This window comes from Gymnoscopelus microlampas (genome assembly GCF_963454915.1).
Source record: "Gymnoscopelus microlampas genome assembly, chromosome: 4".
In the NCBI taxonomy this organism is placed as follows: Eukaryota; Metazoa; Chordata; class Actinopteri; order Myctophiformes; family Myctophidae; genus Gymnoscopelus; species Gymnoscopelus microlampas.
Genome location: NC_139941.1, coordinates 39081102 through 39094476, shown reverse-complemented (window position 1 = coordinate 39094476; position 13375 = coordinate 39081102). Strand labels below are relative to the sequence as shown.

The following is a 13375-nucleotide window of genomic DNA, read 5'->3' as shown; positions in this document are numbered from 1 at the left end:
CTGCTTGCCTCTACACTATTCTACTTCTCACCCCACTTAACCAGCTTATTACTTTAAGTGAATTACATTTATATAAGAGAGAGACTATCAGGTACTTGTGGGATATCAGTTGCTGACACAGCCAAGGATGCATTTTGGAGCAGACTCACTAAATCATGTGACACATTTAGTCTGAGCAGCAATCACTGCAATTGTGTATACAAATATCCCTAAATAGATTGCTAGAAATATATACTTTCTACTACTACTATATACTGCTGTGCTCAACCGTGGGATTGGTGGCACTGCCACTGGGGTTTGTGCTGAAAGTAGCAGTCAGTCAATCAAAGTCAAAGTGCAGTAGGGTGTTGGCACAAACTGGCTCAATGTAGCCAAGTGGACATGAAAAACACATCCATCAAAAATTGCTGCTCCCATTTTCACTGCGATATTAGTTGTGTCACCTGTCACCAGTGCAAAGGAAACTATCCTTGACGTGACTGCACACCACACTGACTGATAAGTGAAATCCAAAGCAATGAGCTAAAACTGCTCACTTAATCAATTTATATTTTCAATTATGATTTTGGCCAATTTGTTTATGAAAACAAGGTAAATCATTATCATTATTGTGCTATACATTCCCTTTTGCAATGATGCACAACTGTGTTGTCTTGTGTTATACAGTAGGCTACTGTAAATGCAGCAGTGCATTTCCGCCCCTACCTAAAAGCCCAAACTAACTTTCCATTAAGCTGTGGCATGTTTAGTTCAGCTCAAGCCAAGATGACGGAAAGAGAGCCTTTGGTCAACATGAAAAGTAAAACCAATTCAGCTGTTGGAAACACTAAAAGGTAAAAAAAAAAAACTATTCATCTGATTACAAACAAAAATACTGTACATTTATTACACAGTGGTGACTGCACCACCGGGCGGAAATTCAAATACAAAGTGGTCTATGACCAAACAATAAAAAGAACAAAAGACAGAGAAAAGTTCAACAGTTAAAAAGACTGTTGAAGTTCAATAAATGCGGGCACAATGCGTAGCGCAGGGGTATAGTTCCTGCCTAGCACCCCAGAGTTTTAAGGTTTGACCCGGAGGCAGCCCATTAGGCAGCCCATTATTCCGACGTCCCATTAGTCAAACAAAAATGTTAGGTTAGTTGTTACTGTGAGGTTAGGGTTATGCTTAGTTATAATACACACCGTCGGAACAATGGTACTTCAGACTAATGGCATGGCAGCATTTGGCCAAGCATCTATACAGGCACTAATGGCCATGTTCGGAGGGGGGAAGCCGGGCGGGGAAGGTGATCTTTGTCGCGTCACATACTCCTACGGGCCGGGGCGGCACTTGTCAGTGGGTCATGTTGAACAGGAGGAGTAGGACAGAGGCGCTACATCCTCCTGGTGGGGGCTCCTCACTGGCAGGTGAGCCACTATATGGTGGCTCAGCAGTGGCAACAAAAAAGGGAGTCAAAATCTATATAAAAATCTATAAATGCACAATGTTTCCAAAGTCAATGAGTAATTGTGCGAAATGAATATGATTATATTTTTCCATAATCGAGCAGTATATAACCTATATTTGGGTTCATAATAGACCTCAAGTACCTTTGCCACACCAGAACATATGACAGATTTACAGAAAAAGAATACACAGGCGTTCACCCACAGAGAGTAAGCTTATTACACAGGAAGCCTGGAGGGGGGGGTGGGGTGTCTGTCTACAGGTGTAGTGGTGGGTAGAAGACAACCAGGTTATTTCCTCAGGCAGCGGAGGAAGACAAGAGAGCACCTAATTGACATATAAACAGACGAGACCACAAGAGGCATCTATCTCACTCGGAAGAACATATGGATGACAAGAGCTTCAGGGGGAAAAATAGAGTACATTACATACCAGGCAACAGTAACAAGTGCTGTAACTATAAGAAGTGTAGTCTGCAACGAGAACTGTCTGACCCACACATAATACCTCCTTAATTAGTGATAAGTGATTCAATTATGTTTTATCTCCCACCAGACTTGTAAAACAAGACTTAACTTTCACAAAATCTGACCCTTGATAAAAAGAAAAGTCTGTAACAGCACTATTAATGTATACTGTTAAACCTGGAAGCATTTAATATTATGCTTTAGTCATCAACAGTGGGTCCACAGTAAAATCCTCAGTTTTCATTTATCCATTTGTAACTTGGTTATATTTGATCACTCTCAGAATAAAATGAACACTGAGGATTTTACAGTGAGGATTCAAAGCTTTTTGTGCAGTGACAGGGACTTTCTCTGTACACTGATCCTCCTCATGTACGTAGGTATCTCAGGGTAAATGGATATTAACAATGGGACGTATCCAAGTCACACAGCCACGAAGACAGCCAATGACAGTGACCCTCAACTGTCTCTATATCAATACAGTCCGTACCTGACACCACTGCAAGATCACATGGCAAACAATAGGATAGAAGCACAAGATAGTTATTTTTGAACATATCTGTATGTAATAATAAGCCTCAGGAGCCAAACACAGCTGTTGTACTGGTACTATTTAAAATATTTAGAAGTTAGGTATCAATTACATCCAGATTAATTACATCACACTGAATCAAATAACAACATGCTCGTGAAATGCTTATAGGTCATCCATACTGAATATTCATGTGACATAATGATGTCAATAAGGACTAGGAAAGAAGAGAAAGAGAATGAAAACAAATCCCTTTGATTCGCCCACAGAAAATTGTGTTTGAACAGCGGGACATGTGGCTTGGTAACGTGCATGTGGGGATGCCTTCCACTGCGGTTGGACTTCTCACGGGATCTCTTTGACACAAATTGCTTTGGACCAAGGCATGACTTGGATGGTACTGCGGTCACACCCAGTTTAATCTCACCCTGCCTGCCGCTCCCAGTGTTAACAGCGTAATTGAATTGAAAATCAAATTAGAGAGATATCAGGGGCGTGTGTTAGCTATCTGGTCGTGGCTGTAAGCAGGGTTTTTCAGACAGCATATCGTGGTGGCCCATGGCTGCAATAACCAGACCAAACCCAAAGGGATTGATCTGATTTCCCTGACGATAAGATCGATGATCTGCCCCACATTGGCCTCCCTGAGCCATCCATCAAATACACTATAATCTATTAAGACTGTTATGTCTACAACTCAGTCAGAATCACATCATGTCAGCAAAACACTCCACATCATAATAAAGTAATACTTGTAGAATTATATCATTGTATGTTATTCCTGTCATGCCACCCAGACTGTATTGAAGAGGGAATACATAGATGCGTAACATAACTGACTTGGATTATGCACTGGTAAATAAGATGGAGCTAGCCTAATTCAACTAATTTAGCAATATATATTGAATGGATGGGGATGCATCCATGCAAATTGCATCGAAAATCCTAGTAAGCACTAAACCGAAGTGTAAATTGAAAACTAACTTTGAAAAGGGACAACATGTACTGGGGTTAATGGAAGCAGTGATATTATAATAGACCAATAAAATAGCTCTAATACAAGGGGAAAATATCCTTCATGATGTGAAAGGCAGTAGAGCTTGGAAATGTCTCCCTCATTAACATAACAAGAAACTTCCCTTTTGTCAGTGACAGCATGTGAGCATCATCGTTCAGTACCTGAACAGGCTCATCAGTGATGCTGGTAACAGAGACAGACCTGATAAGCAGCAGCATATACTTTCTTGGTAGTCGCTGTCTCACATGGCCAGATGATCAGAGATCTCTGCCTAATGATACAGGATATGTCTGGTGAAGTCAATGAATGGGATAATTTAATGGGGACATTAAATAACCAATGCAAATACTTTAGAGGGTCCTTTATACTGAGATAGTATCAGGGTTGGTTTTGAAAGCAGTGGGCGTAGGTTTGTTACTGCTGCTTGTCTCTGGCGTCCAAGCCGGATTGAATTTTGATTTCCCCAGACATATGAGTGGGAGAAGATCCCGTCTGGCTACGCGAGACTACTTTCTTGGTAATCCGTCTTAATCCTGACAAAGGCTGTAGCCTCAGCGCAGGCCAGTCTGACCCGAGGAATGAAAAGTGTCACTCAGGCTGACACTATCACAGGTGCATTGCAGGACCTCATACAGAGGAATACTGTATCTATCACACAGCCAAGACAAAGACACCAATTTTGCTAGTGTCCATGAACTTGGTTCATTAACATAGGAATGAGATAACCTCGTTCCCAGGCTTCTGGCAAAGAACTACAGCTGAAAGTGTCTATAGGGCATAACTGTACGTACTTCCCCCAGAAGCTGTCTTTTTTCAACAAATCATAACTCGGTTTTCATGCCCGCAGAGTGCAAACAGACCTAACAACATAACTTCCTTGGGCGGTACTTCTGTACTTACAACTATATAGGGCAATAATTAAAATGTAACTGGTTGGACCAGCCTGTACAACACAGAAATCAATGCATAGATTGTCTTCCTTTTTTTCCAATGAGTGTTGGCACACCACCATGCTTTGGCAACTCTATTCATTGACATTTATTTCAACAATAGGAAATGAGTAAGGCTCGCTGATTGCAAAGTACGGCCAATGACTACGGATTGAACACTGGTCTCGTGCTGTGATATAATGATTGCTGGCAACCCCACAGCTACAGGGTATCCCAACCCATTGACTAATGTGCAAGGCAGCAATGAGTACGATTTGTGTTGCTCATGCACATGTAAAATCTAGAACAGTTCCTCACTCACGTGCACAACAGCCAAACCCCATCTGCGCTGTCGGTGTAATTAGACAGTAATTGAACATTGGGTAAACTCCCTGTCTGCTTAATATAAAAGTGGTGGGATGTGTGTAGGCTGTTATTATGTTTTTATAAAGATGATTCAGTAAAGCAATGTCAAAGGAGGTGTGTCAGACATGTGTTTGGTGTGAATGCTATTAGGTCTATCCCCAATTACTCACATCCTCCTTTAGCCCATTTAGACCGGTAAAGAATCTGTGTCATATTAAGATTTCTTTGGGCTATTCAAAAATAGCAGATATACAAGCTCATAGTGCGGCACCGCGCTATGCAAATCTTTGAATACATTTTTAACTAAAATCTTTGCTTCTGGGGGTCCCTGGAACAAAATATTTTTTTTAGCAACATAAGTAAAATAAAAAATATTTAAAAAAAATACCAGATCTACAAGCTCATAGCGTGGCACTCAGTGCCGCGCTATGAGCTTGTATATCTGCTATTTTTTAAAGAAATCTAAAAATGACACAAAGGTGCATTACCGGTCTAAATGGGTTAAATCACACAGCCTTTGAAATGGTTTGTCCTACCCTATCCCAACCTTTAGAGATAAGTCAGTCCCATGCGAGATAAGGTTACTTACAAGACACTGCACTAAGTTAAAGTAAGTGAAATGAGGGTCTCAATGCATGGGCCGGTAACACCAGAGCTGGAATCTAAGGTTGAGACAATCACATGTCAACTGTGTCATTTAAGGGCAGAGACTAATGCAAGTCACTATGCAAAATTATTTGGTAGAAATTTAAAGATATACTTTTTAAAAGGCACATCAGATTGTATGAACCGCATTTCACCTTCACTGAGTCAACACTGCATCTATACGAGACTTTGTCAATACAATGGTGCCATTGATGACACAAGTTGCGTTAAGACTTCCTTGTGCACTCCTTTTCTAATCTCCTTTAGATCTTAGAAAAGTAAACGTGTTCAGAGAAAACTCTTACAAGGAAACAAAAACTTCAATTATGCATGGTTGTTTTCACCTTTAATCTCAGTCCAGGTTCATTACCCACCACTAACTGGAAAAGTTCTGGACATTCAAACATGCTGTGAAAAGTAAATGACAACAGTCAAATTCTCAAGTGGATACTAGCTGAAATCTACAGTCACCTTTAGCTGTGTCCTTTCAATGTTAGTGCATGACTGTAGCATCAGTCATGATTAAATTCACCAAACACACTTTGAAGAGTTCTGGTGGTTCTATAATAGTATGAACCAACATTTCCTAGAGTTGACTAGTCACTAGTCAACTCTAGGAAATGTAGTGTATTTACGACTACTATGACCAGGACACTGAAATACATAGAAATGACTTATGGAGTCGGTTTTCTACTCACAATCATAATATTGGAGGGAACATGACATATTAATGATGATAACCTTTGACCAACATGCCACCCAAAGCATACAACACACTGTTAAAGAGCCACTGACACTGAAGGAAGCCGTTCTGCTTGTTTTCACGACTGTGATCACAGAGTAAGCCACTGCAGGTCTGTCCTGAAATCAACATATTTTGAACTATGTAAATGATAATTATACGATTTGATCAACTAATGGACAAAACTGCAATGTTCTTACTGAATGCTGTGTACAAAAAAAAAGTGCTGAGACTGCTGACCAGCCCTTTTTAAATACATGCAATTATGTGACCTGACATTAGATGTTCTGTTCTTTATCAATAAATACATAGTATGGGTGACTATTTTTCTGTTGCCCAGAGGTGTTCACATCATTTCAAGGGGAACAGCTTGTATGCAACATAAGTAAACATTTTTTTTTTTAACCTAAGCTTTAAGTTGACTGAACAACTCTGGATGTAGAATAAAATGCCCAAACTCTGTTGATTGCTGTGGTTTTCAGAATACATACATTTCACAGCTATTAAGCCTGATGCGCATTCTCTTTGAACAGGCCAGTTGGCTACAGGAGGGAGGGGTGTGGATGGAGTGCAGATGTAATAGCCTACTCTACTCTACATGTTGATATTACAGACGGGAATGAGTTAATCAACTATACAGTAGGCTAGCAAAGTGTAGAGAAAATTGCCAAAGTATCTGATTCAAATACTACCAACCCTTGAGCCCATTTGTTTCGCCCCAGAAGAACACTGTATTGGTTCATCTTCAATCCACCCTCACACACACACCCTCGCAAACCAAAACAGGTGCATCTTTTGTCTGAGACATTCACAGCGTTAAGGGTGATGGAGAGACCCCCTCTCTATAAGGAGAGGAAAATAAAAACACACTGTTGAACTGCTACTGACCATTGTTTTCACTGTCCATGCAGTATAACCATGGAATCATGTTTAATTGTTGGGTAGATTCGGTATATCAAACATAATTCACTATCATTTGACAGAAATCACACATTATACAGAGCATAATATGCTGTGAGCAAAAATGTAAACAAAGGCGCAAGATGTATATTACAGCCTTTGGAACAGCATCGTGCAAAGAGCAATGTCTATTATGGACTGAGATTCCTATTTGAATGTTTATTATCAGAAACAGATGTTTTGAGGGAGGAAATTATAGGTCCAGAAGTGGTTTTGCTGGGATGCTTCACCAGCTGTCCTTACCTTGCCTGAGGCAGTGTTTTTAGCTGAAGTTCCAAGTAGAATCTCTCAATCCATCGATGTGGTTCTGCTTCTTCTAGGCTACTTGTCCTCTAGTAGGATATTTCTTTAAGACTTCATTGCGTTTCTCTTGTGGGAAATTGATAACGTTTAAATATAGCTCTACGCAGGTAGTGGTGCCAGTTTATGTTTACCGCGAACTATGTCCATTTTTTGTCAAAAAATAAAACCCAAGAAAAATCGCGGAAATCCGTTGATGTCAGCCTTCATAAATCATCCTTGGAGTTTGTGTGGGAAGAAAGGAAAAAAAAGGTTAGCCTACGATCGATTTGTGCGCAATAAGTCCATTTAAAGTTCCCATGCAGTTAAATGTCCGTTCACTAGCTTTGTCCCAAAGTTGGTGGAAGTACTTAGTTTTTATAGTAATAGTAAAACCTGTTTCAGTGATTAATTTCCTAACTTTCCTAGTATCTAAATAGTGGTTCTGCTTTAAAAATCCTCTAAATAAGCGCACACTTCATAGAGAAAGCAAGCACGTTTCTACAGCCCTACTGGTGATACTACCTCGAGGTGGTCTCTCCTCCCATTCCTCCTCCTCCTACTACACACGCACGGCACGCGCGCGCGCGCACACACACACACACACACACACACACACACACACACACACACACACACACACACACACACACACACACACACACACACACACACACACACACACACACACACACACACACACACACACACACACACACACACACACACACACACACACACACACACACACACACACACACACACACACACACACACACACACACTAGTACTATGGATGTACACAGAATTCGAGCGCCTCAGACAAAAGCGCCTTTCCGTGGGAACGCAGGCTACATACTATAGGTCCTAAAGTACAGAGAAAAGAGAATGATATGGGGGGACCCAACAAAAGAAGGATATGGGGGGGACCCGACAAAAGAATGATATGGGTGGACCCAACAAAAGAATGATATGGGGACCCAACAAAAGGCTTCGATTTGTAGCATGGTCCTCGCACCATGAAATATGTCAGGGTTCAGGGTTCTTAATTGTTTTTATGCGCACACAGATTTTTCTGTTCTAAAAACATTCAGTAAAATTGAAAAAAAAAAAACATAAAAGAAAACAACACCGCACAATTCCATACGTTTACTTATTTCCCCCCCTTTTTCTACTTTGTACATATTTTTGTACATGTTTTATATTTGTTGATGATATTGTATTTTGGTGTTATTTTTATGCTATGTTGATGAATTGAATAGGACCACAATGGAAACAAGTTTTCCAGGATTTTTTTTGTGTGTAAAGTATTCAATCATCAATCAATCAATCACATGAAAAAAAAACATTATACTTAGCCTATATAAGTACCATTAGGCTAATTACAAAAATGATCAAGCCAGCAAAAGGCAGTTACCATCATTTATAAATGTACCCCCCTCGGGGGAATTGTGGAGCATTGTCAGGCTCTAATTTGTTGAACTGCCCTGTGATGCTGCTACTAAATTGATTCTTATAGTGATATTGTTTGCCCTTTGGTGGCCTATTGAATTCTAGTTCCAAATGAAATATTTTAAATAGAAATAGGCTTCAACACCACAAGGTGGCGATAATGGACCTGGAACAATAAGCACTGATTTAGTGTTGGGAACTTTTTTCTATTTCAAAGCCAAACTAAACTAAAACAAAGGAGTATTTAGTGAAAGTGAGAATTAGAAGCTCTTTATTGCCAAGTCCAATACATGTACAAGGAATTTAAATAATTTATGACATACAACAAGCAATCATAAGTAACAAGTGGTCATTACTATCCATAAAGAGAATACAAAGATTTAGCTACCAGTAATGTGATATAATACAGACATATGTCTTCAGATGGTATAGCCTCACAACACAGGCCTGATCAGCACACCCTCACTAATTTGCAGGGGTTGACATCATGACAGCCAAATGTTGCAAGTGAAAAGGCATTTGATGTAGGGCTGTAGGTTTGTCTACACACTTGACAAAGTTTACTCCCATAGGCCAAAGTAACAATGTGGTGATCAAATGATTGGAATTGATGAGACGGAACACATCTGGAAGGTAGAACAACTATTACACCTGCACCACCATGTCTGTGTCACCCATCACACGACTGTCACTCCTCTGGATTAGCCCGATTTATAATTTGTTGCATGACCCTGTTACTCGCTAAAACAGATTTGCTTTTAATTAGAGGTCATGATTTGGTTTTCTTTGGTGTAATTTGTGTTTATGGAAACTGCAACCAGGTATCTCTTGAGAATGAAACATTTGGTCTCAATGAGATTACCTGTATAAATAAAAGGTAATCAACTAAAAATCTAATTGTGAATTTGTAAGCAAAGATAGCCCCGCACCCAAACAAAACAAAAAACATACAATATTTTCAAAAAACGAATTTCACATTTTAAGAATTAAATGATGATGAAGATTAAAACATAATTTAATTATCTGAAATGAAAACAAAGAAGAGTTGGCTTTATATAAAAGAACGGCATTATCTTGGGGTGATAAAAAATGCAATGAAATAAATTACAGGAACATAAAAATCCTTTAACACAAATGTTATCAGGTGCCAGTTTATGTTGGTAATTGTTACAATTATAATTAGTTACCACTTAAGCCCTATTTTATACTTTGTTGTGGCACGGTGCCACGCTACGCCACATATTTATTTCCAGCAGACTTCTGCAATGGCTACACTACACCAAGGTCTACTGTGGCTTAGCAGACGCGGATATACTGTACTGTAGCAGACAGTGCATGATTCTGATCAAGGCAGGCATGCTCTGGCTGGCCGAAACGTGATCCCCCCCACCAAAATTATGACCAAATGGTCTCATGAGTCATGTGACAATGCCTTTGTTTGGGACGTGGACATTGCAGAAGTATTCTTGAAAAAATAATGACGCTGATGTGACATGCTTGTAGATCTATTTTAGCCATTTTGGAACATTTGTGAATAATATTCATAAATGTTCCAAAATGGCTAAAATAGATCTTTGCGCCTACAATGGCATGCCCAAAATAAAGATTTGAAAGTGGTTAAGCTTTGCATTGACTGAAGATTGGCAGCATCTCAATCATCGAAGTCTGGGATGTCTTCGTAGGAGTAGCCTCTGTAGCCTTTTGATGCATAGTAAGCTATCCGTAGATGGTAGAACCCGGGTAGGAAGACAAGGATTCCAATGATAAGCACAGGTATAGTCCGGTCTGTGTGCTAAAAACAAAAGAAAAGAAAGAACATATTGACATGTTGGAGCTTTTAATTCACAGACACAGCAAGACAGAAGCAAATTGGTTGATAAATGTTAGGCATAGAATGTAAGGCAGGTGTTTTCCATACTGTACTGCTGTATACTCACTGTGACGCCAAAGTATCCAGCGAGGAGGAGAGAGCCGATGATAATCAACAGGGAGCCGATTAAGAAGAGAACAGTGGCCAATGCTATGGCTTTGTATGGGACTTTGGGTGGGTCCTTTTTGAACTGCAGAGGATGGCAAACCACAGTATTTCAATTGTCTGTGCTTTCTGTGTGATCATGAATGTTTTGTTTATTGTGTTAAGACCGTATTGGCTACAGTCTACGGTCTACTCTAATGGGACAAAATGGACAAAGTGAAGTCCTGCGACTACCCCATACTGTATGACATATATCCTCTTATATCAGTCATTCACTCGTGATCACTTATTTCACTTAATCGATTATTCGCCCTTAGTGATTGGCTACAGTGTTTCTTTGGCTACAGTTTTTTCTTTTCTATTACCCTTGTATAGTACTGTATTTATCATTGATTTTATATTTCTGTACAAACAAAAAGAACATGGCACTCAGTTTACGCACACATTCTCTCTTAAGGGACTACAATTGAAATAAGCTCTCCTCTCAATCTTTTTTGAGTTTATCCTTCTGACAGATAAGAGTAAATAATAATACAACACAATGAATATATAATAAATATATATATAATAAATATATGTTAATTTTTTGTCAATTTCAATCAATCAATTGTGTGTGTGTGTGTGTGTGTGTGTGTGTGTGTGTGTGTGTGTGTGTGTGTGTGTGTGTGTGTGTGTGTGTCCAACCAACAGGGTAGATCATCTCAAAATCAACAAGCTAAACAATGGAGAATAATTACACTGAGACTAAGAGTAGCCTATCATTATTGTTAGTGTTTCATGTATTTCAAACTAGGTTTAAAAAAACATGCAACATGCAGTTAGGTTTCAAATACATGCAGGACGACGACAGACATTAAAACTGCATTTAGTACATTGACTTTTTTTTGTTCCAGCCTTACCTGTAAATCAATGTAGCCGTCATCATGACTCGATAATCTGGAATATCTAACATTACTGTGAGGACGGTCACTTGACACAATGTTACGAGCTGGCATTGTAATGGCTTTAACGGATCACAATGTTATGTTAGCAATCATGACTATGTTGCACCCATAGAGTTGGTTGCACCTGCTGCCTGTGTTGGATGTCTCGGTTGTGTAGCCACAAGCTTGTAAAGTTTAATATACCACAGAGTCATAGAAAGAATGCATATAAATACCGACTCAAACGCTTAAAATAACGTTGAAAATCAATCAAATCACATGTAGACTACTCCTAATCTTCCGCGTTATTGCCAAGGAGTACATTGAAGAAGGAGTGGTCACCCAGAATCAGTGGTGGAAAGTAAATAAGGAAGTACATGTACTCAAGTACTGTACTTAAGTACAATTGTAAGGTACTTTTACAGGAGTATTTCCAACTTTCTACACTTTTAATTCACTACATTACATCTCAGAGATTGATTGAAAAGAGATGATTTGAAAACTTTTGTAAAAATAAAAAAAATCTACAAAGTAACTAAACATTAACCACTGTATCTATTTTGGCTATTTGAAAATAGCAGCTGTACAAGCTCACAAAGATTGGTAGGCATATACATTTTGAACACAATATGACATTTTGCATAATGAGTACTTTTACTTTTGGTACTTTAAGTACATTTTCATGCCAATACTTTTGTAATTCCGGAGTTTTGTGTGTGTGTTTGTGCTTGTGTGTTGGCTAGTGCTGCGCGCCCTAGTAGCGAGAACTGACAGAATGGGTTTCATTTGCAACCAGTATGACGCTTGCAACCAATGTGACGTCTGTTAAGGGGTCTATATTGCAGTACTGCTACTTTTACTTAAGTACAAAATGTGGGTACTTTTTCCACCACTGCGGACTCACCCATCAACGTTTCATCTCCAGGTTGCCTCCCAGACACGGCCAAAGCTCGGCACGGTGCAGTGTGACGTATATGACCTCTCCTTGGTTATCGATCGCCACTGTCCAACGCGCTTGCGCGACTTGCTATCTTCTTGTTCTTCCGCTGAGTTTTACGGCGGTTGGCAACCATTTACCGCCATCTATTGGAACTGGGTGGACATCTGCTGCAGGGCAGGTTACAGTGTTTTACAGTCAATGGGCCACACCTTCATTTTTACGGTCTATGGTCCAAGCATAGGGTCCAAGGTCCACAGTCCCACGAGACGAGTGGTGGAAAGTAACTAAGTACATTTACTCAAGTTCTCTACTTAAGTGCAATTTTGAGGTATTGTTTACTTTACTGGATTAGTATTTCCAATTTTCAATACTTTTACTTGCACTCCACTACATCTCATGACTCAAGTCAATTTTGAATTCCAGACTTTTACTTGTAACAGAGTACTTCTACATTATAGTATTGATACTTTTCGTTAAATACAGTCAGGATGGCCGAGCGGTCTAAGGCGCTGCGTTCAGGTCGCAGTCTCCTCTGGAGGCGTGGGTTCGAATCCCACTTCTGACAGTAACTTTTCACTATGAATTGAGTACAAGAGGACTCCAATTGAAACAAGTCAATGGCTTTTTAAAACCCTATAATTTAGTTGACCTTGTTGTATCTGAACTGTACTTTCATTTTCATGTTATGTGCTTTT

The 13375-nt window shown here is 39.6% G+C and overlaps 2 protein-coding genes across 5 annotated transcripts in view; both read right to left on the bottom strand.

Annotated features, from left to right (window-relative positions):
* The window catches only part of igsf9b (immunoglobulin superfamily, member 9b), a 39926-nt gene extending 32062 nt beyond the window's left edge, over positions 1 to 7864 (bottom strand). For all 3 annotated transcript variants that reach the window (XM_084055314.1, XM_084055316.1, XM_084055317.1), the window contains exon 1: positions 7355 to 7864. The gene's annotated coding sequence lies outside the window, so the exon portion shown is untranslated. The remainder of the gene's footprint in view (positions 1 to 7354) is intronic.
* Positions 7865 to 9096: 1232 nt separating this feature from the next.
* Positions 9097 to 12045, bottom strand: tmem230b (transmembrane protein 230b). 2 transcript variants are annotated; one of them, XR_014600593.1, is made up of 4 exons: positions 11717 to 12045; positions 10780 to 10902; positions 10416 to 10634; positions 9097 to 10379 (listed from the first exon to the last, which is right to left on the bottom strand). XR_014600593.1 is itself a non-coding variant. In XM_084054478.1 (3 exons), exons 1-3 carry the CDS (start codon positions 11810 to 11812, stop codon positions 10494 to 10496), a joined length of 360 nt encoding a protein of 119 aa, XP_083910604.1. In that variant the 5' UTR covers positions 11813 to 12045; the 3' UTR covers positions 9097 to 10493. The 2 variants fall into 2 exon arrangements, 1 of the variants encoding a protein (XP_083910604.1); XM_084054478.1 differs by having other exon boundaries at positions 9097 to 10634.
* Between the last annotated feature and the right edge of the window lie 1330 nt (positions 12046 to 13375).

Bases quoted from the DNA above. Each gene is read 5' to 3' on its own strand.
- tmem230b (XM_084054478.1), bottom strand. From the start codon at position 11,812: ATGCCAGCTCGTAACATTGTGTCAAGTGACCGTCCTCACAGTAATGTT. The intron at 10,903-11,716 runs GTAAGGCTGGAA...CATCCTCTGCAG, and splicing joins ACGGCTACATTGATTTACAG to TTCAAAAAGGACCCACCCAA. The intron at 10,635-10,779 runs GTGAGTATACAG...TTTTGTTTTTAG, and splicing joins CTGGATACTTTGGCGTCACA to CACACAGACCGGACTATACC.